The following is a 22,681-nucleotide window of genomic DNA, read 5'->3' as shown; positions in this document are numbered from 1 at the left end:
CTCTAAATCTACTGATTTTCTGTCATAATCCTAAATACACAAAAGTCAGTGTTCTGTTTTGTTTATTTAAGTAAAAATAGGTTTTGTTTTCTCTTTATTTTATGATTCAACACTTTTTTCACCCAAGTGTGTGAACTCTGTTTTCATTGACCATAGTTGGCAAAACTGCCTCTGGGAGGCATTTTCAAAAAATACCATTTCAGGTCCGTGTGGATGGAAGGACTCTGAAACCTAAGCCTAAACCCATGAGGACGGCCTCTAAGAACCCCCCCAGTGGGGTTATTGCCCCTCTTGAGTCTGTGTGTATTTATGTGAAAAATCAGTACATTTCTTATGATAAAACACCTTTAATATCAGGACATCCAGAAAATTTAGGACATCATTTGTGGACTGAGCATTCTCTTGTTTTCTAGACTCCTCTACCACATGCACCCACACCGAAACTCCCCAAGTCCTAAAAGATCACAATTTTTACAGATTAACAATGTAAATGTGTTTGTGTCTTTTTTTGCTCTGCTTGATTTTGCTAACTCGTGCTCAGTTTTGGAACTAACACAGTTTGAAAAAGTGTCATTTTGCTTTTCTATTGAGATGTGTTTGAAATATAATGAGAAGGCCAATTCACATGAATGGAAAAAGAGACACAATCTGTCTCAAGATAAAGTTTAGTTAGAATAAAGTCATGAATGTCTGACATATTATTTTTGTCTGGGAAAACCTGAATTGCAGATCTGTATCAGAAGATGTTGTCTGCGCAGGGAAACTATTTTTCAGCGACAGAATATTAGGGGAAAAATAGCTTTAAGGCTTTTTAATATATGAGTAAATAATAGTTAACAGAGGTTACTCAGATTTTAAAGAATATGCATACTTAATAATTAAATCTCTCTCAAAAAAGCAATCTGTGTTCACAGATGTCACAGAAAAACACCACCACTGTCATTTGTGTTTTTGTTTTCAGATGAGTTGAAACGGCATCACAGTGCAGGCCTCAGGATGAAACTCATCTTCTGTCAACACACACACACACATCGCCCTCTTCACGCTCACCTTCATCAAGATCCTCACTACCATCTGTTGAGAGAGGACGAGAGAGGAGAAGAGTCTGTGATGCAGCACATCCAGAACAAAGAGCAGAACTGGTCCGAGTGCACTGGGGATTTTAACTCGATGCTCGCGTGTCCCCACGCTCAAAACATATAATTCAGACAAATAATGCAACTCCTTTATGCTGAGATTACACACCGTGTTTTATGGAGCACTATATTTAGAGACTGTAAACACAAGCATTTCTGTTTTGCACTTTCACATTAAGAGCATTTAACTGGTGTAACACAGCCAGACTTTTTGTTTTGAAATAGTCACAGGAAAGGAAATGTATACATGAAGTTATATGTCTAAAATATTATGTGTTTTAAGGTTTATTTATTGTTTCTTTACAAACTTTTATCTGTGGCCGTTCGGTTGCTTAATTTATGTCAATATGGCCCTTTATGTCAAAAATGTTGCCCAACATTGATGTAATCTCTGCGTTTGCAGCCTCTTAATGTTATTTGAAAAAAAATGTGAATGTAATTTACTTTTACATGGTTTTATATTGTTTACAGTTGAAGGTGTTTGTGGAACATGTTTAATGTTTACGCCTACTTTCTGGGAAATTGTAATCATTTTTTTGCATTAAAAGAAAAATTATATTGGCAAGCAGTATTGATCATGAAAAATACTCTCATATGAAGAAAACAAAAACCTGACATTGTCTTAAAATAAGATGTTACGCTAACGTAAAATTAATTCCCACACAAAAATAACAAGGTGTAAATTCAGATTAGTCAAGTAAAGGAAGATTCATTTTGAGTCAACATTTCTTACAAAACAGAATTTCTTTGCTTGTGATAAATATAATTTATTTATATTTTGGTCATTTCTTGATAGTTCTGGACAGTTTTTCAGCGTTTTAAGGAAAATTAGAAGTCTGAAAGTTTAAGTTTTCTAACCAAACAATAGAAGATAATTGAAAACCAATTCAAGAAGATTTGGCTTATTTGTAGTGGTGCTGTTTTTTACAGTGTACAATACAGTGGATCTAAAATCTGCTTTCACTTCACCACCTCACCATCTGTGTCACCAGTGTCACTCATCAGTGATGAAGTCATCATGTGAGGCGGGCAGCTCTAGTCTGTGATCACATGATCACCAGCAGCTTGTGGCTCGTCTGATTGGCCGACTGTTGTCAGTCTGCGTCTTTGTGTCATGAAGCCTGTCACTATTCTGCTCTCACAGCTTCACTCAGGAAACACTGGATCTTTGCTCTGATGCTGTGATTAGTACAAAACTGATCAAAGTGGACACTAATCCTCTACTCACCTCAGAGTGTTCAGTCTGTAGTCTGGACTCTTCTCACAATCAGACAGAGGCTTCACTCCTGAATCCTGCAGCCTGTTAGCACTCAGGTCCAGTTCTCTCAGGTAGGAGGGGTTGGACTTCAGAGCTGAGGCCAGAGAAGAAAAGCTGATCTCTGACAAACTGCAGCGACTCAACCTGAATAAAGAATAAAACACGAGACTTTAGACAACTGTGTGTGTGTGTGTGTGTGTGTGTGTGTGTGACACAGTGTTTCAAGACAAGTACATGCACAAGATTATTGATTAATTATCCAGTGATCGTATCTAAAATCAATCTTCACATTGAAAAAAAAGATAGGATTAACGTGAAAATAAATGTCGTGAAAGATCGTAATTTTGCATCTTAGAGAAGAAAAAGTGGAGCATGCAACAACCACAGTTTCAAATGGAATTCATTAATTCACAATCACTGATTCAACTGATGTGTAAACATTAATGAGGTTCAGTTGTGGATTAAACATCTGAAATTTACAATAGTAAGAGAGTCAGAGAACTCACTTCAGAGTTGCCAGTCTACAGTGTGGACTCTCCAGTCCAGAACACAGCAGCTTCACTCCAGAATCCTGCAGCTCGTTCTGACTCAGGTCCAGTTCTCTCAGGTGGGAGGGGTTGGACTTCAGAGCTGAGATCAAAGAAGAACAGCTGATCTCTGACAAACTGCAGGCCCACAACCTGAATGAAGAATAAAACATGAGACTTCAGACGACTGAGTGTGTGTGTGTATGACTGCGTGTGTGTGTGTGTGTGTGTGTTCAGTTAGTGAACTCACAACAGAGTCTTCAGTCTACAGTGTGGACTCTCCAATCCAGAACACAGCAGCTTCACTCCTGAATCCTGCAGTTTGTTGTTGCTCATGTTCAGTTCTCTCAGGTGGGAGGGGTTGGACTTAAGAGCCGAGATCACATAACAACAGCTGATCTCTGACAAACTGCAGCCCATCAACCTCAATAAAGAATAAAACATGACACTTCAGACGACTGTGTGTGTGTGTATGTGTGTTCAGTTAGTGAACTCACTTCAGAGTCTTCAGTCTACAGTGTGGACTCTCCAATCCAGAACACAGAAGCTTCACTCCTGAATCCTGCAGCTTGTTGTTGCTCAGGCTCAGTTCTCTCAGGTAGGAGGGGTTGGACTTCAGAGCTGAGCTCAGAGAAGAACAGCTGATCTCTGTCAAACTGCAATCACTCAACCTGAATAAAGAATAAAACATGAGACTTAAGACGATGAGTGTGTGTGTGCGTGTGTGACTCTGTGTGTGTGTGTGTGTGTTCAGTTAGTGAACTCACAACAGAGTATCCAGTCTACAGTGTGGACTCTCCAGTCCAGAACACAGCAGCTTCACTCCTGAATCCTGCAGCTTGTTCTCATTCAGGTTGAGTCCTCTCAGATGGGAGGGGTTGCACTTCAGAAGTGAGGCCAGAGAAGAACAGCTGATCTCTGACAAACTGCAGCCACTCAACCTTGATAAAGAATAAAAGATGAGACTTTAGACGACGAGTGTGTGTGTGTGTCCAGGTATTATTAATGTTGTGAGGACCTAAACCTGTTCACACAGTCACATTATGGGGATTTGTCTTCTTTGTGGGGACAAAAAGCAAGTCCCCATAATGTAAATTACTACATTTTAAGGTGAAGATATGTTTTAAGCTTAGGTTAGGGTTAGGGTTAGGGTTAGGATTAGGCCAGTAGTAAGTATGGTTGATGTTCTCAAGGAAATTAATGTAAGTCAATGCAATGTCCCCTCAAGTCATGTATGTCGAATGTGCGTGTGTGTGGGTGTGTGTTCAGTCAGTAAACTCACCACAGAGCCTTCAGTCTACAGTGAGGACTCTCCAGTCCAGAACACAGCAGCTTCACTCCTGAATCCTGCAGCTTGTTGCTGCCCAAGTTCAGTCCTCTCAGGTGGGAGGGGTTGGACTTTAGAGCTGAGACCAGAGAACAGCTGATCTCTGTCAAACTGCAGCCCATCAACCTGAATAAAGAATAAAACATGAGACTTAAGACGACAAAGTTGCCATTTTTTTTTAGTCAAAAACTGTTCATTTTGGAATAAATAGAAATGAAAAAGATCTTCTTTGCAGGATCACAGGATCATAATGTGAATGTCTTTGACTTTCTTATGAAAGTCAAAGACGTCAGACAACACAAGTAATGCAGAGCAACACAGATGTTAAGGACTGACATGAATGTGTTTGTTTCTGCAGAAGTCAAATTTAAAGTGCTGCACCAAGGATGCACCACAGCGTCATTCTTATATATGTAACACATGTATACCTGACCAGGTCAGGTTCAGTCACATCAGTCGACTTTAATAAAACACAGAGTAAAATATGCTGAATTTATATTTAAAAACAAAAAGCTTTACTTAATTTATGATTACATTAATTTGAAAAAAAATATTACTAAGGTTGTTTGTTTGTGTGTGTGTGTGAGAGAGAGAGTGGTGTGTATGTAACAGTAACTTTTGTCATTAGTTATAACCATAAATAAAGTCTAACCAGCATCCGTGTGACAGTCAGAGTAGCGAGTCGGGTCAAAATGTCGGGTTCAGTCGGGTCCAGACTCTAGCTGTGTCTCAACCCAGAGCCTGTATCCTCCAAGTGTAGATTCATCGTCCAGATTTTATCAAAACGTGTCACAACACTGCTATGTGGGCGTGTCCCAATTGTCACATGAATCGTCGGCTCCTTCACATTTTGCCCGTTTTTGAATGAAACATCGGTGGATTTATTTGTTCATTTTATTATTGTGTGTGTTTAAGGAGTTATTCATCAGTGAGTAAAATGAGTTTAATGTTAATGAAATGAAAGTTTGAAAAAACAACAGCAGCTTCAGTCAGTGAACTCACCACAGAGCCTCCAGTCTACAGTGTGGACTCTCTAGTCCAGGACACAACAGCTTCACTCCTGAATCCTGCAGCTTGCTGTTGCTCAGGTCCAGTTCTCTCAGGTGGGAGTGGTTGGACTTCAGAGATGAGACAAGAGAAGAACAGCTGATCTCTGTCAAACTGTAGTCACTCAACCTGAATAAAGAATAAAACATGAATGAGACTTCACGTGATAAAGTTGCTGCTTGAAACCAGTCAGTGTTTCATCATGTGTTCAGAGCTGAGAGCATGACTTCAGACTGTTTCTCAACCATAAAGTCTGTGATTATAGAAAATATCAAATGTGACTCTTTGTAACAGAAAAACATTCACTTTAGCGTTTGGTTAATGTCATGATGCCAGTCTTGGTTTTAAGATTACTATAACACAGTACTGCAATATTTTCTGTCTCTGTCTTAGTTTACTCGGTGTGGAGTATGATGTCTGTTTCAAATGTGCAGTGACATCATATATTGTGGTATATGGACTCCCAGGAAGCAGAAGTCTGCCACCCTATCCCCACAGTGCCCCCCGCCGGAGATGAGCCCCACCACTGTGGTGTCATCTGCAAACTTCACCATGGTGTTGCTGTGATGGACACGGGAGTAGTCGTGTGTGTAGAGGGAGCAGCGCAAAGGACTCGGCACACAGCCTTAGAGAGAGCTGGTACTGAGGCTTAGGGCCGTGGTTGTGTGGTGGCCCTCTCTGACACCCTTTGTCTGCGGTCCGAGAGGAAGCTATTGATCTACATGCAGGTGGTGTGTGGAAGCCCCAGGTCCCCCAGTTTGACTACTAGCTTGTGAGGATGGTGTTAAATGCAGAGCTATAATCCACAAAGAGCATCCTCACATAGCTCCCCTGCTCCTCTAGATGACCAGTTGACTTTAATGAAACATAAAGTAAAATATGCTGAATTTAAATGTCTATTATTTAAATAAATGAAAATGTATCCTCTATCATTTATAGTAGTATTATTGTCATTATTATTAATAATCTCTAATTATCTCTAAACAGTTTGAACTTTCATCATTTAAAACATCTCCAGAAAAAAACACAGCTGACTCACAAACTGAGAAGAATGAGAAGAATTGACTTCTGTGTGTATTTGATAAATCAAATGATTAATCAACCCCGATTGATGATGTTATTGATCGTGTCTGAACTTACACAGCCTTCCTGCAGTTCCTCATAGCTGGAATCAGCCTGTGTTTTCCCTGGACTGATGTTCTGTACTTTCTCAGGTCCAACTCTTCCAGAACCTCCTCAGACATCTGCAGCATGTAGGCCAGAGCTGAACATTGGATCTCAGAGAGTTCCTGTTCTCTGTCCTTTGACTTCATGAACGCTTGGATCTCCTGATACGCTGATTGGTCATTCATCTCCATCAAACAGTGGAAGATGTTGATGCTTCTGTCAGGTGAGATGTCGTCTGTGTTCATTTTCTTTAGGTTCTTCGAGACTCTCTGGATTATTTTTGGACTGATCTTAGTCTGACCCAGCAGACCTCCTAAGAGTCTCTGGTTGGCCCCCAGACAGAGTCCATGAAGGAAGCGAACAAACAGGTCCAGGTGACCATTTTCACTTTGAAGGGATTTCTCCATGGCTCCTTTCAGGAGCACAGCCAGTGATAAGTGACTTTTAACAAGAGAAGAGAGCTTGTTCAAAAAAGGTGTTTGGATCTGGGCTGAGTATTCTTCTCCCAGGAAGTTCTTCAGGACCTGTGTCTTATTGTTGGTGAAACAGTGGAACATGTAGACTGCAGCCAGAAACTCCTGAATGCTCAGATGAACAAAGCAGTAAACTGATTTCTGGAAGATCACACTCTCTCTTGTGAAGATTTCTGTACAAACTCCTGAGTACACCAAGGCCTCTGTCACACTAAGACCACATTGCTCCAGGTCTCCTTGGTAGAACATGATGTCTCCTTTCTGTAGATGTTCAAAGGCCAGCCTCCCCAGCTTCAGAAGAAAGTCCCTGTCAGTCTCCATCAGCTCCCGTGGACTCATCTCACGTCCTTTATCATACTTGATCTTCTTCCTCTTTGCCTGAACCAGTAGGAAGTGTGAGTACAGGTCTGTCAGGGTCTTGGGTAGCTCTCCTCTCTGCTCTGTGGTCAACATGTGCTCCAGAACTGTAGCGCTGATCCAGCAGAAGACTGGGATTTGACACATGATGTGGAGGCTCCTAGAGGTCTTGATGTGTGAGATGATTCTGCTGGACAGATCTTCATCTCTGGTTCTCTTCCTGAAGTACTCGTCCTTGTGGTCGTCGGTGAAGCCTTGTACTTCTGTTACCCTGTCAACACATGTAGGAGGGATCTGATTGGCCGCTGCAGGTCGGGAAGTTATCCAGATGAGAGCCGAGGGAAGCAGATTCCCCTGAATGAGGTTGGTCAGCAGCACGTTGACTGATGACCTGTGTGTGACGTCAGAAACAAGCATCCCGCTGTTGAAGTCCAGTGAGAGTCTGCTTTCATCCAGGCCGTCAAAGATGAACAAAAGTTTACAGACAGCAAGCTTCTCCGCTCTGACCTTCTGTAATGTTGGATGGAAAACATGGAGCAGTGTGAGAAGACTGTGCTGCTGATCTCTGATCAGGTTGAGCTCCCTGAACGAAAGCAGAATCAGCAGATTCACATCCTGGTTTTCTGAACCCTCAGCCCAGTCCAGAGTGAACTTCTGCACCGAGAAGGTTTTTCCAACACCAGCAACGCCATTGGTCAGGACGACTCTGATGCCCCCCTGCTGGTCAGGTAAGACTTTAAAGATGTCACAGCACTTGATGGGAGTGTCCTGGACGATCTTCTTCTTGGAGTTTGTCTCCAGCTGCATCACCTCATGTTGAGTATTGACCTCTTCACTCTGTCCCTCTGTGATGTAGAGCTCAGTGAAGATCTTGTTCAGGAGGGTTCTACTTCCTGTTTCATCAGTTCCTTCAGTCACATGTTTAAATCTCATCATCAGACTAATCTTATGTTCATCTAGAACCTCCTGCAGACCAACATTTGCTGAAAGACAAGAGAACAAGTCAGACTGAAGAAAGAATCTGAGCAGCTGATGATTATTTTTATCAGTGACAGATTGTGGTGATTGTGAACGAAAAGTGTATCATATGCATAGAAAAGAACAACAATAATGTATAAGCTGGAAAATGAGTGTAAACAATCCTCTCTTGAACCCGTAGCAGAGGATGAAACTGAATAATCTTCATTATCACTTTCAGTAACATGAGTAACAGTTTTTAATTTTGTGTTTATTTATCATCATCTCAAATACTGATGCGGTTTGACAGAAGAGAACAAGTCTTGTTTTCAGGAGTGAAGACATCAGCAGATATATGTTCTTTCTTACTCTGTGTCTGTTGTCCAAATCCAGGTCTCTGTCCACACTGGGGACAGCATGAGTCTCCTGGTGGACCAGACTGTTTCCAGTATGAGGAGATGCAGCGTCTGCAGAACCAGCGACCACAGCTGGTGGAGACTGGATCCTTCAGGATGTCCTGACACAGAGGACAGCGGGACGTCTCATCCACAGAAACAGCAAACTCGTCTCTGTGAAGACATTTCTTTATTACCAACATGTCAGGGACAGGTGGACATGTGTGTGGCTGAGACAGACAGTGAATGAAAACCCAACAGCTTGTTTGTTGACCTTCATGACCTGAAGCAAATGTTGAGCTCAGTGACAACTGGAGACATGAGACTAACTTGTCTTATGATGTGAGACATTCTGGGTTTATTTCCTTACAACTTTGTCTCACAGTGGTTCTGATGGACTGTTGTAAAGTTCTCCCCCAGAGGCTCATTCTCACACACTCTCCGACTCGACTGACTCATTGATTAGTTTAATCAGATTTAGAATCAGTTCAGAGTTTGTCTGTTCCTCACACACAGCTTTTGTGTGTGTGTTCCTGTCTTTGTGAGGAAACAGAAGTATAGTTGTGAACATTCATAGGACAAACTGTCTCTTATTTTGTGTTTGAGGCTCCAGGTTCATTACTGAATACCGGAGGTAGGTCTTTGGACAAGTCTCTCATCAGATACAGACATCTGGGTCCTGGAGTCTCTGCTCTCCGTCTCTGGTTCTGAATTCTGCAAACACAAACATCACATCCATCACTGATGATGTTGTTTTTAAAGACACTTTGATAAGAAACCAGCCTCAGCAGTCAGGGTGACCTCCAGAGTAGACCTGACCTGCTGAGTTCACACAAACATTTTGACCTGATATTTGGGTTTGGGTCTGGTATGCTATTGTTAGCCAAGTTAGCCAGTTGACACAATGCGTTCATGTTTGTTTAGTGAAAAAGAATCAATCATGTTCAGCTGTTTAGTGTAGCCGTTTCCTATTTCCTATTTCCATGAAAATACCTGAACACATCACAAGGCTGTTAGTTACATGTCAGTAGGAAACATGCAGGTAACATAAGCTCAAACAGGAATGGGATTCACTTTTATGAGGCCAAAAATTTGTCTTCATGTGTTGAGGCTGAGGCTTTTGATTTTATGTTATTTACTTTCTGTTGGACAAGAGATTATATCAAAATAAAAAATTACTTTTTTAGTCAAAATGACATAATTTACTCCCTAAACATGATGAACCAACATTCATATATACATATACTGTATGTGTGTGTGTGTGTATTTGCATATATGTGTACATGTGTATGTTTTGAAAAAAATAAAAGAATTACAAGTCCATGTTTCACACAGGTTAAAAATGTATTAATGCACGTTATTGTAGATGACTCAACTCCATATGATCATAGACTTGGTGGCAAAAATGATTATACTCAAGCGACCTGAAAGTGAGAGCAGAGCAGTGGCTGAAGGTGGAGGGAGGCGGTGACCTTTGGTACCATGACCTCATGAGCTCAGTATCGAGAGAAGCTGACCCCACAGACTCAAAGAGGATCAGAACATCCATGTGTGAAACCGTTTCAGCTTTAAAACAAAGAGGAGGCTGCACAGTGACAGGTATTCTGAAGAACCTGTCTGGTTACTGTTGCTGTGTGTGTGTGTGTGTGTGTGTGTCATGGTGACAGCTGTGATCTGGGTGTATTACAGTCTGATTGGCTGTTTCTATGATCATTTGTGTATCTGTATCGATTAAATATTAGAAAGAGTTCATTTAGACTCAGGAAATCATATGTTTTCTGAGGCAGAGAAGTTACTTAAAAATGAACGACTCCTTCCTTTCGACTACTTAAAATAGTTTGCTCAAATATGGCCATGGATGGAAGATCATTGTTTACTTGTTGTGTTGGTTAATTTTAGTAATTTGTTTAACTTTCTTATAAATAAGCTTTGATTTATTTATTTTCTCTTAGAACTGCTTTGCTTGTTTCCCAGAGTAATGACGGTGACGAGGCTGGAAAATCACCAGTTTCTATAAATAAAGCAAGTTGACTTGGTGCTGCAGTGGGAATGTAGAGAAACCGGCTTGAGAAATATTTCTTCTGTTCTAATCTATGTTGATCACGCACAACATGAACTGAGCTACAGCCACATATGATCACACTGATATGACTGAAGAACCAGGAAGAGTTTTTCTCTGTTACAGGTTTATAGCAGCTCCCTTACTTTGTGTCTGACACTCCAGGTTCATTACTGAAGCACGGAGGTTCAACTTTAGACTTGTTAGACTTCACAGACAGACAACTGGGTCCTGGAGGCTCTGCTGTGTCCTCGTCTTCCTCCACAAGACCACTCATCTTCTGGACTCCATTCAGTCTGAGGGAGAGAGGAAGAGAGGGAGAGAGAGAGAGAGAGACAGACAGACAGACATATAGAGACAGACATAGACAAGTTTCTACTTTAGAGGATAATACTTTGATTCACATTAATTTCCTGGAGATTTACTCTATTCTTAACCAACTACTACTGACCTAATCCTAATGCCGACGCAAACCTTAACCTCTGACATAAACCTGACTTCAAAACAATAATCATCATATATAATCAAATATCATCATCATAATCACATAAACACTCACTTTGTTGTCATTCTGCTTCACAGGTAAAATACAATCTAATCAAAAGACGGGGAAGAGTTTACTTTCAATGCTCCTCCCTCTGTATTAACAAACATTCAAAGACTGAGAGAGAGAGAGAGTGAGTGAGTGGAGAGAGAGAGCGAGAGAGAGAGAGAGAGAGAGAGATTAGGTTAGATTAGAGGGTTTATTATGTTGCAGAACATACAACACATTTTACGGGCACTCAGGTACTGGATTTAATAAATAAAAAAAACTTCTAGTACATTATAAGTACTCATGTTCAGATCAGAACATATAAGTCTATACTCATACATACCATAATATGTCACCATTGAACCATAGACTTCTGCCAGTGTATAGTGTTAAAAAGGGATAAAATAAAATAGCTTTTAATAAAGTTAAAAGTGGTCTCTCTGTTTTAGAGCAGATGTTAGGATCTTTTCATTGTTTTTTTTTAAAAACATGTTAATGGTCTGACTATTTTTTCTGACTTGCTATGACAATTGAGCCTTCTAGAACCCTTATGTCATCTCGTTCTAGTTCTGGTTCTAGGTTGTGGAAAAGCCTCCCTGAAGAACTGAGGGCAGCACAGAATATATTTAGATTTCAAAGTTAATTTCAGTGATTTATGTATTTCTTTTAAATTTTATTTAACCTTTAACCAGGAAAATCCCATTGAGATTAAGATTAAGTCCTGGGCAAGATAGGCAGCAGCAAATACGAAACACTCAACATTTACAAATGTATACAGTTAAAACACAAGCCGAAAACAAAACGATCCAGATTCAATTTGCTAGCACGTTATGAAAAACAAATGCATGTTGTGGAGCCGGCCTCAAGAACTCTCAGTTTGGATTTGAAAGCGACTTCAACACACTCAGGTATTTATATATGTGAACCACCTCTATATCATCTCCCTCAAGAGTGGACACTCAGGGGATCATTTGTGGACACTTCCTAGAGTTGGAAAATAACATAGACTTAGTCATGTCCGCATTGAGGACAAGTTTCAGGTGAGGTAATGAGTGCTGGAGAACAACAAAGGCTTTCTGCAGGGATGGCCTTCAATGCTCTTGGAAGAGTTGGGTTTTCAAGAGCTGAGCTTCTTGAAGATAAACAGGGACGCTCCTGTTCTGGTACTTGGTAGGTCATTCCACCAGCGTGGAACAACACATGAAAATTATACTATTATATATAATTAAATTATGTATTATTATTATATAAAAACTCTTATTCATTTTTTACTGAAATGTGTTATTATTTGGGGACCAACAGAGGTTTCACAGGACTGCACAGCAAAGATGAATTAAATGCCGGGATATTTTCTCAAAGCAACTGCGCTATCTAGTGGTAGTGGTTGCACGGTGCAGACACACGCTTGCACAGCAATCCTTCTTTGAACGTCATTAAAAAAAAAAACATGACAGTGGGTTTTCCTTGTTTAAACCCTTCAATAAAACACTCTTATCTTTATGTAATGTCACTTGATAAGTTATCATGTGTTGGCTCTATTATGAAATCCTTGGGGTCATCATGTACATATTGTATTTTATCATGGTGTTAACACACACACTCACAACCGACAGCTGTCATGTTTTTTTTACTTAAAAGCATGAGACTGCGCAATTACTCCTGGAAGAAATTAGAATTATGTTGTTTTATTGACTCCCTTATGTAACAAATCAAGTTGTCAGAAGAAGGGTTGTAATAAATGTGTGTGACTGCATGGACACAGCCAAAGGCACATATTTGATTTCAAAAGCTAAAAAGGAACAACAAATGCTGTTTTGGATTTGAATACAACCGTGTTGACTGAATTCCAGTGTTACAAAATAAGAGCACAGAACTTTGTTTGCTATGTGTCAAACTGTGAAACCACAAATGATCACTTGAGCTGTTCTTTGATCACTCCTTTTTTTTTTACTTAAAGCAGGGTCCTGTACTGTTTACAATACGTCTTTATCAATTTAACTAACAGGAAATAACATTCTATTACAATAACTCAGCATTCAACTCCTTATCAACAATAACCACCAAATCGATTTGAACAGAAAAAAAGAAAAAAGAGGAAAGAAGAAAGCAATCCAAAGGTGTTGATGGTGTGGAGTTGTGACCCCCCACAGGTGACACCAGGTTTAATAGATAGGTAAAGGGCAGCACAGCCAGGTCTCAGCCAATCACAATCCAGAGTCGAGGTTCGCTGAATGGTTTTAAACTGATCAGCTGAGAGAGAGTCTGTAGAAATACCTTGGGTCTACATCAGCCTCTACATCAGTTTCGCCCCCACCTTAAACAACAAGTAATTTAAAAGTAAAGGAAAAAAGAAAGTTTTAAGATGTTTTCCTCTGTGCTGTTTCCTCTCTCTCTACTCGCGCTCTGCGGTGTGTTCGCTTCTGTATCGGGATCGCCCGCTGTGGAGCAGGTCTACAGGGACGTGGTCAGCGCGGTGTCTCCGGGACAGCAGTCTCTGACCTGGGAGTCGCTTCACACCCTCTTTAATACACTGGAGAACCGTGTGCAGTGCGGCGAAGTGCCGTGTGAAAAGGTACGTTTTAATAGGTTATCTCGGCCGCCAGGTTTCGAAGAGCCGTGTGGCGAGAAGCCGGTTCTACTGTGAGAGAGAGGGCAAGGTCCAAAAGATATCAGTCTGCTGGAGTTACTGCTGAAACAACGACCGCAAAGATATCATAGTAGAAGGAATAGTTCCGTTTATTAAATATAAAACAGTGTATATATAGCAATACACCTACGGAAAAGGATTAGTGCCACATGTGAACTGTTTTTGGGAAACACAATTAAAATAGAATTCCTATGTGAGAGTATTAGTGCCACCATTTTTTCCCCCCAAAACTCTGAGATTTAAATCACAATTTTGACTTTCAATCTCAGATTTGTGACTTAAATCTCAGAATTCATGCGGTTTTATTTTTTTTATTATTGTTTTACTTTCTATAAAAAAAGAGTTTCATACAGTAGACTGTGTTATATATGTGTTTATATATATATATATGTATACACATACATATATGTATATATACAGTTCTGAATTTTTTTTAAATTTAATGTCACTTTAAAGTCACTAACTTTACAAGCCTGATCAAGACTTTTATACGTGTGTGTACATATACGTGTGTTTATAGTTTATGTCCATTTTTATATACAGTAATGGTGGTAGCACAAAGTCTATGCATACTGTCCCACTTATGTGTGCAACATTATAAAAGCATTGTGCAAATACATACAGTATAGTGATAATATGTGAAAATATTCAAAATATTTTGTATTATATTTGAATATACATATTACATTTTGTTTAGTTTTCAGTTTGTTCTTCAACAGAACTTAAGTTTAACACAAATCTGGCCCAATTGAATTGTTTTTATTTAGGTTTGAAAATTGGGATCTCAGGGATCTCTCTACGGTATGAAACAACATTCTCCTTAAATTAGTCATACATTTTAGATAATTAATCTATTCACATAAGAATAACAAATTGTAAAGCTGGGAAGTCATGCTGACTTTTCTGAGAAGAAAAGACTGAGACTGAGATTATACATATAAAATATTGAATTAGCGCAAATGCTCACAAATCAACGATTGGTCACATTATCTGAACAAATGTTTGACAAAAGGGACAATCAAAGCATCAAGTGTGTTATTGCACATAGACGTATTAACTTTAATACATGGTCATTATTGTGTGCTTATTTGATGGTGACCAGTTTTAGGTGTTTACAGTCAACTTTAATGAACTCATTGTACCAAGAAGTGGGAGTGGAATTCCTTGAACTTCCCACATCAGACGTAATCTGCTTGAGTGGACCGTGTGTGGTTAATAAGTATAAGTGTTGTACAACTTCAGTGAATGTGGAAAAACTAAAAAAAAACATGGTTGACAATACCAATAGGCAGTTTCAGATTGTAATATAGGGAAGAGTGTTATCACAGGTAATCCATGCCTGATACAGCAATAATAAAATGAATAGTAAAATAATAAACCATGTTTGACCCACCTAATAATGTCAGTTTGACATTGCGAGTTCATATTATACAGCCGTTCTCATATAGACAGCAAAAATGTAGACACAGCAGAAAATGAATCACTTCCTAATTTTAAGTTTTTTAATCAAATATGAGAACTTCTGCCACTGGAAATGACAAATATTGAGTTATATCAGACACTGTATTCAGCCTTTTCTCAGTCAAAACAGATGGGTGCCACTATTTTATGGTGTCATATTGTGTTATTTGAAAATAAAGAAATATATAAAGTAAAAGGATGCGAAAGAGCCGACAGTTGCTGTCCTTTGTATATTGGATAAAATGGTGAAAAGATCAAATTAACATGACGTCAAGATGGAGAAAGTTTGGTTTAGTTCTTGCAGGATGTTCAGTATGTAGTAGCTTTTTTTTCTATTTTGCTCAGTGTATGTGCTCTGCTGTGTGTGCAGTGCAATCTACTAGGCGGCGTTCACCAGCTCATCACCAATCACTCCGGCCACACGGAGGATGAAACTGGAAAAGGCAGTGAAAATGTGACCATCGGTGTTTCTCAGTTCACTCACCTTGCTGCTGGCTGCGTCCTGTACCTGACTGCTCCTGACCTGGTCTGCACCTTAGTACGGCAGGGGAGGTGGGGTGAGGAGACTGAACATTTCCTACACGAGATCACACATGAGGAGCATCATGAACATGAACATGAACATCACCACCACCATGAACACATGGACGTTCATGGATTAGAGACACTGCTTCAAAAGATTCACCACGACTATGAGCCGCTACACAGTGAGGTAAGTTTAAGACAACAGTAAAATAGTTTGAGGCAACCCTCAGTCTATAAATGAATTATGATGTACAGTAAATACACCGTCCAACAAACCAGCACTATCCCAATTTACATAAATTGTTGCCAAATTAATCAGATTAATTAAGATTTTTCCACTGCCGAAGTTTAGATTTAAAGGTGTAGTTCATAACTTCCAAATATAAACCATTGTCAAATGAGTTTACACACAGTGCTCATTCAGCCTCTCATAGCATAGCTGTACCACACACAAGGTGATTTATTTTATGTTAAGTCAGATAGAGGCAAACAGGATGTATGACTGAAAACTAGAGCTGTCGATAGATAAAAAAAAAACAAAAACGAATAAATATCACATTTTGAAATTCGTTAATCGAGATCGACCACGATTAAAAGTTTGCTTTTCTTTTAATGACTAAATGAATGTGTAATCAGACAGTGTGCATCTCCACAACCATAGTTTAATTGTAGCTTTCTTTTTAAACACAGAACTATGTGATTTCAAAGAGACCCAAAGAGGCCTAAGTGCCAACCAGCTCTGTGTTCTGAGAGTTAGAAAAATCTGGATCCTCACCAGGAGACTATGACCAATCACAGGGTAGTTCAGACACAGACGGGGCTCTCCTACTGCTGCGCATATGTCCTTTAAGTGGGAAGATCGTCATTCCAGCATTAAAGACACCTGTCTATGCTGGAAAGAATCCTAAAAAAAAAAAAGAAAAATAACAGAAAAAATGTTAACTTTCATCAGACTACACAACTGTCAAGCACATGCTGGGAAGTGTGTTTGTTTTGTTTTTGAGATTATTTGTAAAACTTCATACTCTTTCTCCCCGTCCTTTTAGAGCTGTGTCTCAGCCAGTGACATCATGGCAGAGGTCAATGCATCATTACCTGACCAGGGACAGGACGTGGGTGCAGTTTTGGGCCGCATACTGTATCATGCTCTGCATGGTCACTGCTTCATCAGCTCTTCCCTGCCTGAGGAGAGCTACTTCCTGGATTACCTCATGGATCAAGTGGGGTCAGAGAACTTTACTGTCAGAGGTAAATGTCTGAAAACAAACAAACATGGGCAAAAATACATGCACAGAGAGAGACTGTGATCACTGGAACACCCAGATCCTCCTAATATCCAACATCATGTCTTTGCTCCGCAGATTTGGAGGCTCTTATGTGGAGTCTGAACCTAGGGCCACAACACGACCATGACGCTCACGACCATCATGACCATCTCGACCATGACGATGAACACGTGGATCACGATCACAGTGGTGCCAGGCGGAGGAAGAGGAGCAGCCACGGACATCATGAGGGACACGGAGGAAACTCGACCTGGGATCAGGTATCAACCTACTCTCTTCATGCCAACATATAGTGCAGAAAAACCTGAGGAACAAAAGTCAACACTTATTAGCCATCACTCATCTAAAACACCAATACAAACAGGTTTCATTTTTATAAGATTCTAAGATAATGTATACTGTATTAGTTACAATATTTGTATGAAGGCAGTAGCAGTTGATCTCAGAGAGCACCTTCTATGATGGTCATTTTAACCAATTTTTTAGTTAATAAGTTAATAAGTTAATGGTCATTCAGAACATATGACACATAATAAAGTAACAAGAGCGACAACTGGTGTGGTCTTCAGCTGCTGCAACAACTTATTAGAGTTACTGTGGCCTTCTTTTTCGTTCATCATTTTGTCAGGGCCACTCTCCTCTGGCATCAACAAGGCATGTTTGCCACGAGAACTGCTGCTGACTGGAGATGGTAGAGCTAGAAAATCCCAGTAGCGCATCAATTTCAGAACTTTTCAGATCATTAAATCACCTTTCTTCCATGTTCTGATCCTCTGCTTGAACTTCAGCAGGTTGTTTTGACCATGTCGATGTGCTGAAATGTCTTTGACTGATTAAAATACCTTAACAGGTCAATAATATTAAGTCTTTTTCTACTGTATTTCATGGCCTGTAGAAAAAACACAAGGGAAAGTCCACAGTGGTTGTGATGACACACACACAGAATAGTTAGGAAGAGCAAACACATTTTTTTTTTTTACTACAGTACCTCTCAGATCATCAGTGTTTAACAACCAATGCTTTGACTTCTCCCAGCACTGTTTCTCTGCCGAAGAGCTGGTCCAGATCCTTGGTTCTACGGCCAACGGCTCTGGTCTGGGTCGGTCCGACATGGCTCGGCTCAGCCCCTCACTCGTCCAGCAGATCCTGAGTGGAGCCTGCGTGGACAACACAGAGCAAGTGAAGCCAGATGGACTCACCATGACTGAGAGTAAGTGTGTACCCTGGATCTACAACCTGCCTACCTCTGTGTCTGGTTGCAAATAGAACACAGACAGTGAAACAATGATGAGAGGAGACAAGACAATGATAACATGTGAATGGCACAACAAACCAAAACACTTAATCAGAACATAACCATAGTTTGCAAGTATTTTGTGAATATAATGGCTTCACCATTTCACATATATTGCATTTAAATTTAAATAAATATTCACTGAACGCCCTTTAATTATCTGTCACTCCAATCTAAATTCTAATACAGTGTCCTTACGTAAAGCATTTATTTAAACATGTATAAACTAAATATTAAAAATAGAAATTTAAAGAACTTAGAAGTTAAACTTTGGGATGAAAGAAAATTTAACTTTAAACTTTCTGAGAACAAAAATCAAAACCAACCAGATTAACTTGGCCGACTGATTCATTGGTCTAAAATACAACACTGACAACTTCCTCTGTTCCTTTTGTAAGGATACCTCTATGCAACTCTTGCCAATGCCTTAATTACGCTGACGTCCATGTTTGGCATCGTGCTGCTGCTGTGTACGTACTGCACAAGTATGTTCCAGTTGTGCATCCAGTTTTGCGTCAGTCTGGCTGTGGGTTCTCTGACTGGAGATGCTCTACTCCACCTCTTGCCCATGGTGAGTGATTTAAACAAGTGCATCAAGTTCTTAGACAAAACACAGCAAAACAAGATCCCTGTAGTAAAAATATGAAACAATTATGAAGTACGCTGAGCTTGATCTGTTCTGTGCTCTCTTGTGTCCAGTTTCTGGGTTTACATGTGCACTCAGACGGCGGCAATGGCCACGAGCACCAAACACAAGCACGCCACAGTCACCAGGAGGAAACTCCCGACTACATTTACAAGATGTTGGTCGTGTTGGCCGGGATTTACTACTTTTACCTGATGGAAACAATCTTCGCTCTCGTCGCATATAAGAATAACAATCACCACCATCACCAGCACCATCATGCGGTAAGTACGACAAAAGGGAACAACACACTTGAACAGATAAAACTAACAGCGTCGTATAACTTAACACTAAGAAGAATATCCAAGTATCAGAATCTGAATCTGCTTTGAGTACAAAATACAGAACATTTAGTATTTTTATTGCATTTGTGTTGCGTGTTGATGAATTTCCTCATACCTGTGTGATTACTTGTCCTCCGTTTATCATATTTAATCTCATGTTCCCTCTTACTCCCCTTCAGGAAGAAGCAGAGCCTCACCACTGTGACCATGGGAGGGTTTTAGAGATGTATCAACAGGAAAGGACACAGAAAAACAAGTCAACCTCAAAAGCAGACCTGGTGAGTTATATTATCATTTCAGCTGGAATATAACATCTAAAATGGAGTCTTGGTCCAGGATATGAAGACACATTAGAGGATTTACAGTAAATTACCTGCACAGAACAGTGTATTATCAAAACCTTTTTAGATTAGTGGTAAATATGCTCAGTAATAGGGTGTGTTACTAAATATCTAAGCTCCAGTTACATTTCAAGCCACATTTTCATTTCAGGTTGGCTATGAAGATGAGAAAACAATGTCAGAGTCAAAAGAGCGCACTCGAGGTGAGTGGTTGTGAAGGTTCTCAGCCCTCCAGCTCATGGTCATCTTCTCGAGTAAACTGTAGGCAACTGGACTTGCTTGAATTAAGACGAAGATGTCTCACCTCTCAAATGTTTTAAGCAAGTCCAGTTGCCTTCAGCTTGACTCCTGAGGATCACTAGAAGTGAGTAAACACAAAAACAAGAATGACATCACCCAGCTGTGATAAAGGCCCCCATTAGTGCGTCTGCCTCACTATAACTACTACTTTGCCTGTCTGCCTGTGTAGAACAGCGTTTGCTGCCCTACATGATAACTATCGGTGATGGGATCCACAACTTTGCAGACGGTTTAGCGATAGGTGCAGCTTTCTCCCTGTCATGGAATTCTGGTTTGGCCACGTCAATCGCTGTCCTCTGCCACGAGCTACCACACGAACTGGGTAAAGAAAACAACCAAATTGTCTGATTTGATTGTTTTTTTTTTTTCCCCCTAAATGGTTTTTACAGTCATTATCCTGTTGCTTCCGTCTCTCTCCAGGCGACTTTGCCATTTTGCTGCACAGTGGTGTGTCTGTGCGCAACGCATTGCTTTTAAACATCGGCAGTGCCATGACCTCATTTATTGGCCTCTATATTGCTCTGTCAGTTGCCACTGACCTGGCAACCCAACAGTGGATAGCTGCCGTCACTGCAGGACTCTTTCTGTACGTGGGACTGGCTGATATGGTGAGTGCTTCAGTGTACCTTCAGTGAATGACAGTCACATGTAAACGATATATATAAACAAAGGGGATCGTAACTTGCCTTTTACTCTTTTTGTGTCTCTCCAGCTCCCCACCATGATTCACGTCAGCAACAAGAGACCCTGGCTGATATTTGTGCTGCAGAGTGTCGGCCTTATCAGTGGGTGGGGCATTCTGTTATTGTTGTCACTTTATGAAGAGAGGATTAGCTTTTAGTACACAGACTCGTAACGGGACGCATAAAGTGCATTTGTGTGCAGTTTGTGCTTCCATTTGTGCCCACTGTAAAACTAATGAATGTGCAACCACGATGATATACCTCTTGTGAAGTAATTAAAGTTAACCATATCTCTTAAAGCAGCACTATTTAACTTTCACTGCCAAATTGTAAGTAGATTTTTGATGATTTTGAGTGACTTTGCTTGAACTTGCTGGGCAGTTTAAGCCACTTCCACACTGGTCAAAAAAACCACAAACACCCTGGCTTTTGTCTGCACTAGAAAATGAACACAATTAGCATTTACTCCTGGGTCAAAGGACTTTGCAAAAGACGTGTGCTTTTAAAACTCCAGCTCCCACTGCCTTTGGTTTACCTGTGTTTAAAAGATGAGGTATAGATGATGCAGAGGTGGAATGAATAAAGGCACTAAAGGTAGTGGCCCATCAAAATGCTTTTGAAGCTTTATTTTTAAGTTAGATAAAGGTTACATTGTGTGGCTTTAAATACCTTTGAAATGGGCTTAACTTACCACTTTTTAAGTGTTGTTACTAAATCTGTGCAGAGAAATGACATGGTATGCGGCCTGTGACCTTCTCTTTTGTAATCAATACAGTAAGTTAACATTTTATTAGTATAGTTGTATACATACCATGTATATTACAGCCATGGAAGCTGAAGCAAAAGCTCTGAAACTGAATATGAATAACTTTGTTAAAGTTAAGATAGGGTAGAGTTCAGAGTTCTTATGAAGCTCAAATTACATTTTTCAAAAGTGTATGTAGATAATTTAGTTGTAAAACTAACTTTTATCATTACTGACATTATAACATTGGTCCTTTGTTCACACTAGAATTTATCCTCATTCTTATGATACATTTTGTAGCACACACATTTAGAGACACAGTAATGGACAAATGTTTCCCCGTTGTGCAAGATTAGAAAATATGCTATCCTCAGTGGTTGTTTTTGACACTTAAATGATAGTTTCGTTTGTTTCTTTTTAATTTCTCAGCACTGATAAATGTCATAATGACGACAGCTGATGTTGGATTACGTGAACGCTCCCTTTGAATTCCTTGTACAGAATTGTTATTTTTGTACTTTTTATTAAATGTGCTTGTTCTCGAGGCATTAGGAAAAAAAAAAAGTGTCAAACCTGCTATTAACTCAACTATGGCATGTCTTCTGTGTTTTGCTTTGTTTGAAATTAAAAATTCCATTCATGAAGTTGTCATTTCATTTTCTTTTTCTTTTGCCTAAGAGGCAGGTGGATGAACTAAAACACTCTCTGCTGTGGTTTGTGAGGTATTTGGTTTATCCTCACTGTGTTTGTTATGAATTTATGTAAATTTGGATTTGAATGTTAGTAGTGTAACCAGTCTCTACAAAATCTAAAATGCATGTTGGGGCCTTTTAAAGCAGAGAGAAAATATTAGATTAAACCAAACAGTGTCTGTTGACAAGGTTCTGTGACATAACAGTGAGGACTTCTGACCATATTATTAACCAGTATATTCACATATACAACTAAAGTCTAGGCCCAATGTCACTTAGTTCTAGAGAAAAAGTCTAAGTTCTTGGCAAATTTGCAATAAACCCCCACGACACGCAAACATTTTTAAACTGCAACGTCTCAAATTAACTTTTCATGAATGTCTTCTCTGAACACAGCAGAAACAAAGCCCACAAGAGACTTGAGGACACAGTTAGTGGTTAAATATTCTCCATTCTCCAGTTGGAGATGCAGGTAAACTGAATCCTGTTTCTTCACTGATCTT

The 22,681-nt window shown here is 39.9% G+C and overlaps 2 protein-coding genes across 6 annotated transcripts; one reads left to right on the top strand and one right to left on the bottom strand.

Annotated features, from left to right (window-relative positions):
- Positions 1 to 796: 796 nt before the first annotated feature.
- On the bottom strand, positions 797 to 15,886 carry LOC122786436 (NACHT, LRR and PYD domains-containing protein 3-like). Of its 5 annotated transcripts, none has more exons than XM_044052734.1 (13): positions 15,828 to 15,886; positions 10,850 to 10,999; positions 9,239 to 9,358; positions 8,619 to 8,818; positions 6,436 to 8,275; positions 5,251 to 5,424; positions 4,204 to 4,374; positions 3,689 to 3,862; positions 3,419 to 3,592; positions 3,172 to 3,345; positions 2,901 to 3,074; positions 2,365 to 2,538; positions 797 to 1,074 (listed from the first exon to the last, which is right to left on the bottom strand). In XM_044052734.1, the coding sequence occupies exons 2-13, from the start codon at positions 10,978 to 10,980 to the stop codon at positions 1,068 to 1,070; spliced, it is 3,513 nt and encodes a 1,170-aa protein (XP_043908669.1). In that variant the 5' UTR covers positions 10,981 to 10,999; positions 15,828 to 15,886; the 3' UTR covers positions 797 to 1,067. The 5 variants fall into 5 exon arrangements, with proteins under 5 accessions (XP_043908669.1, XP_043908668.1, XP_043908671.1 ...); XM_044052733.1 differs by lacking the exon at positions 15,828 to 15,886 and adding an exon at positions 11,263 to 11,349; XM_044052736.1 differs by lacking the exon at positions 15,828 to 15,886 and adding an exon at positions 11,263 to 11,349 and having other exon boundaries at positions 3,419 to 3,483; positions 3,754 to 3,862.
- On the top strand, positions 13,516 to 22,130 carry LOC122786437 (zinc transporter ZIP4-like). The gene is made up of 12 exons (XM_044052738.1): positions 13,516 to 13,807; positions 15,714 to 16,055; positions 16,915 to 17,116; positions 17,230 to 17,414; positions 18,190 to 18,364; positions 18,847 to 19,019; positions 19,148 to 19,357; positions 19,597 to 19,695; positions 19,910 to 19,961; positions 20,228 to 20,380; positions 20,479 to 20,666; positions 20,771 to 22,130. The coding sequence occupies exons 1-12, from the start codon at positions 13,598 to 13,600 to the stop codon at positions 20,897 to 20,899; spliced, it is 2,118 nt and encodes a 705-aa protein (XP_043908673.1). The 5' UTR covers positions 13,516 to 13,597; the 3' UTR covers positions 20,900 to 22,130.
- The last annotated feature ends 551 nt before the right edge of the window (positions 22,131 to 22,681 follow it).

The sequence above is a fragment of the Solea senegalensis genome, linkage group LG20 (genome assembly GCF_019176455.1).
Source record: "Solea senegalensis isolate Sse05_10M linkage group LG20, IFAPA_SoseM_1, whole genome shotgun sequence".
Taxonomy (NCBI): Eukaryota; Metazoa; Chordata; class Actinopteri; order Pleuronectiformes; family Soleidae; genus Solea; species Solea senegalensis.
The sequence above is the reverse complement of the archived record's forward strand: the minus strand, read 5'-3'. Positions and strand labels throughout refer to the sequence as shown.

Coding starts and splice junctions, on each gene's coding strand:
- LOC122786436 (XM_044052733.1), bottom strand. Junction 5,425..6,435: donor AGGAACTGCAGGAAGGCTGT/GTAAGTTCAGAC, acceptor TTCTTTATTCAG/GTTGAGTGACTACAGTTTGA. Junction 3,075..3,171: donor TGTAGACTGAAGACTCTGTT/GTGAGTTCACTA, acceptor TTCTTCATTCAG/GTTGTGGGCCTGCAGTTTGT.
- LOC122786437 (XM_044052738.1), top strand. CDS start 13,598: ATGTTTTCCTCTGTGCTGTTTCCTCTCTCTCTACTCGCGCTCTGCGGT. Junction 19,696..19,909: donor CAACCTCAAAAGCAGACCTG/GTGAGTTATATT, acceptor TTTTCATTTCAG/GTTGGCTATGAAGATGAGAA. Junction 20,381..20,478: donor CGAGCTACCACACGAACTGG/GTAAAGAAAACA, acceptor GTCTCTCTCCAG/GCGACTTTGCCATTTTGCTG.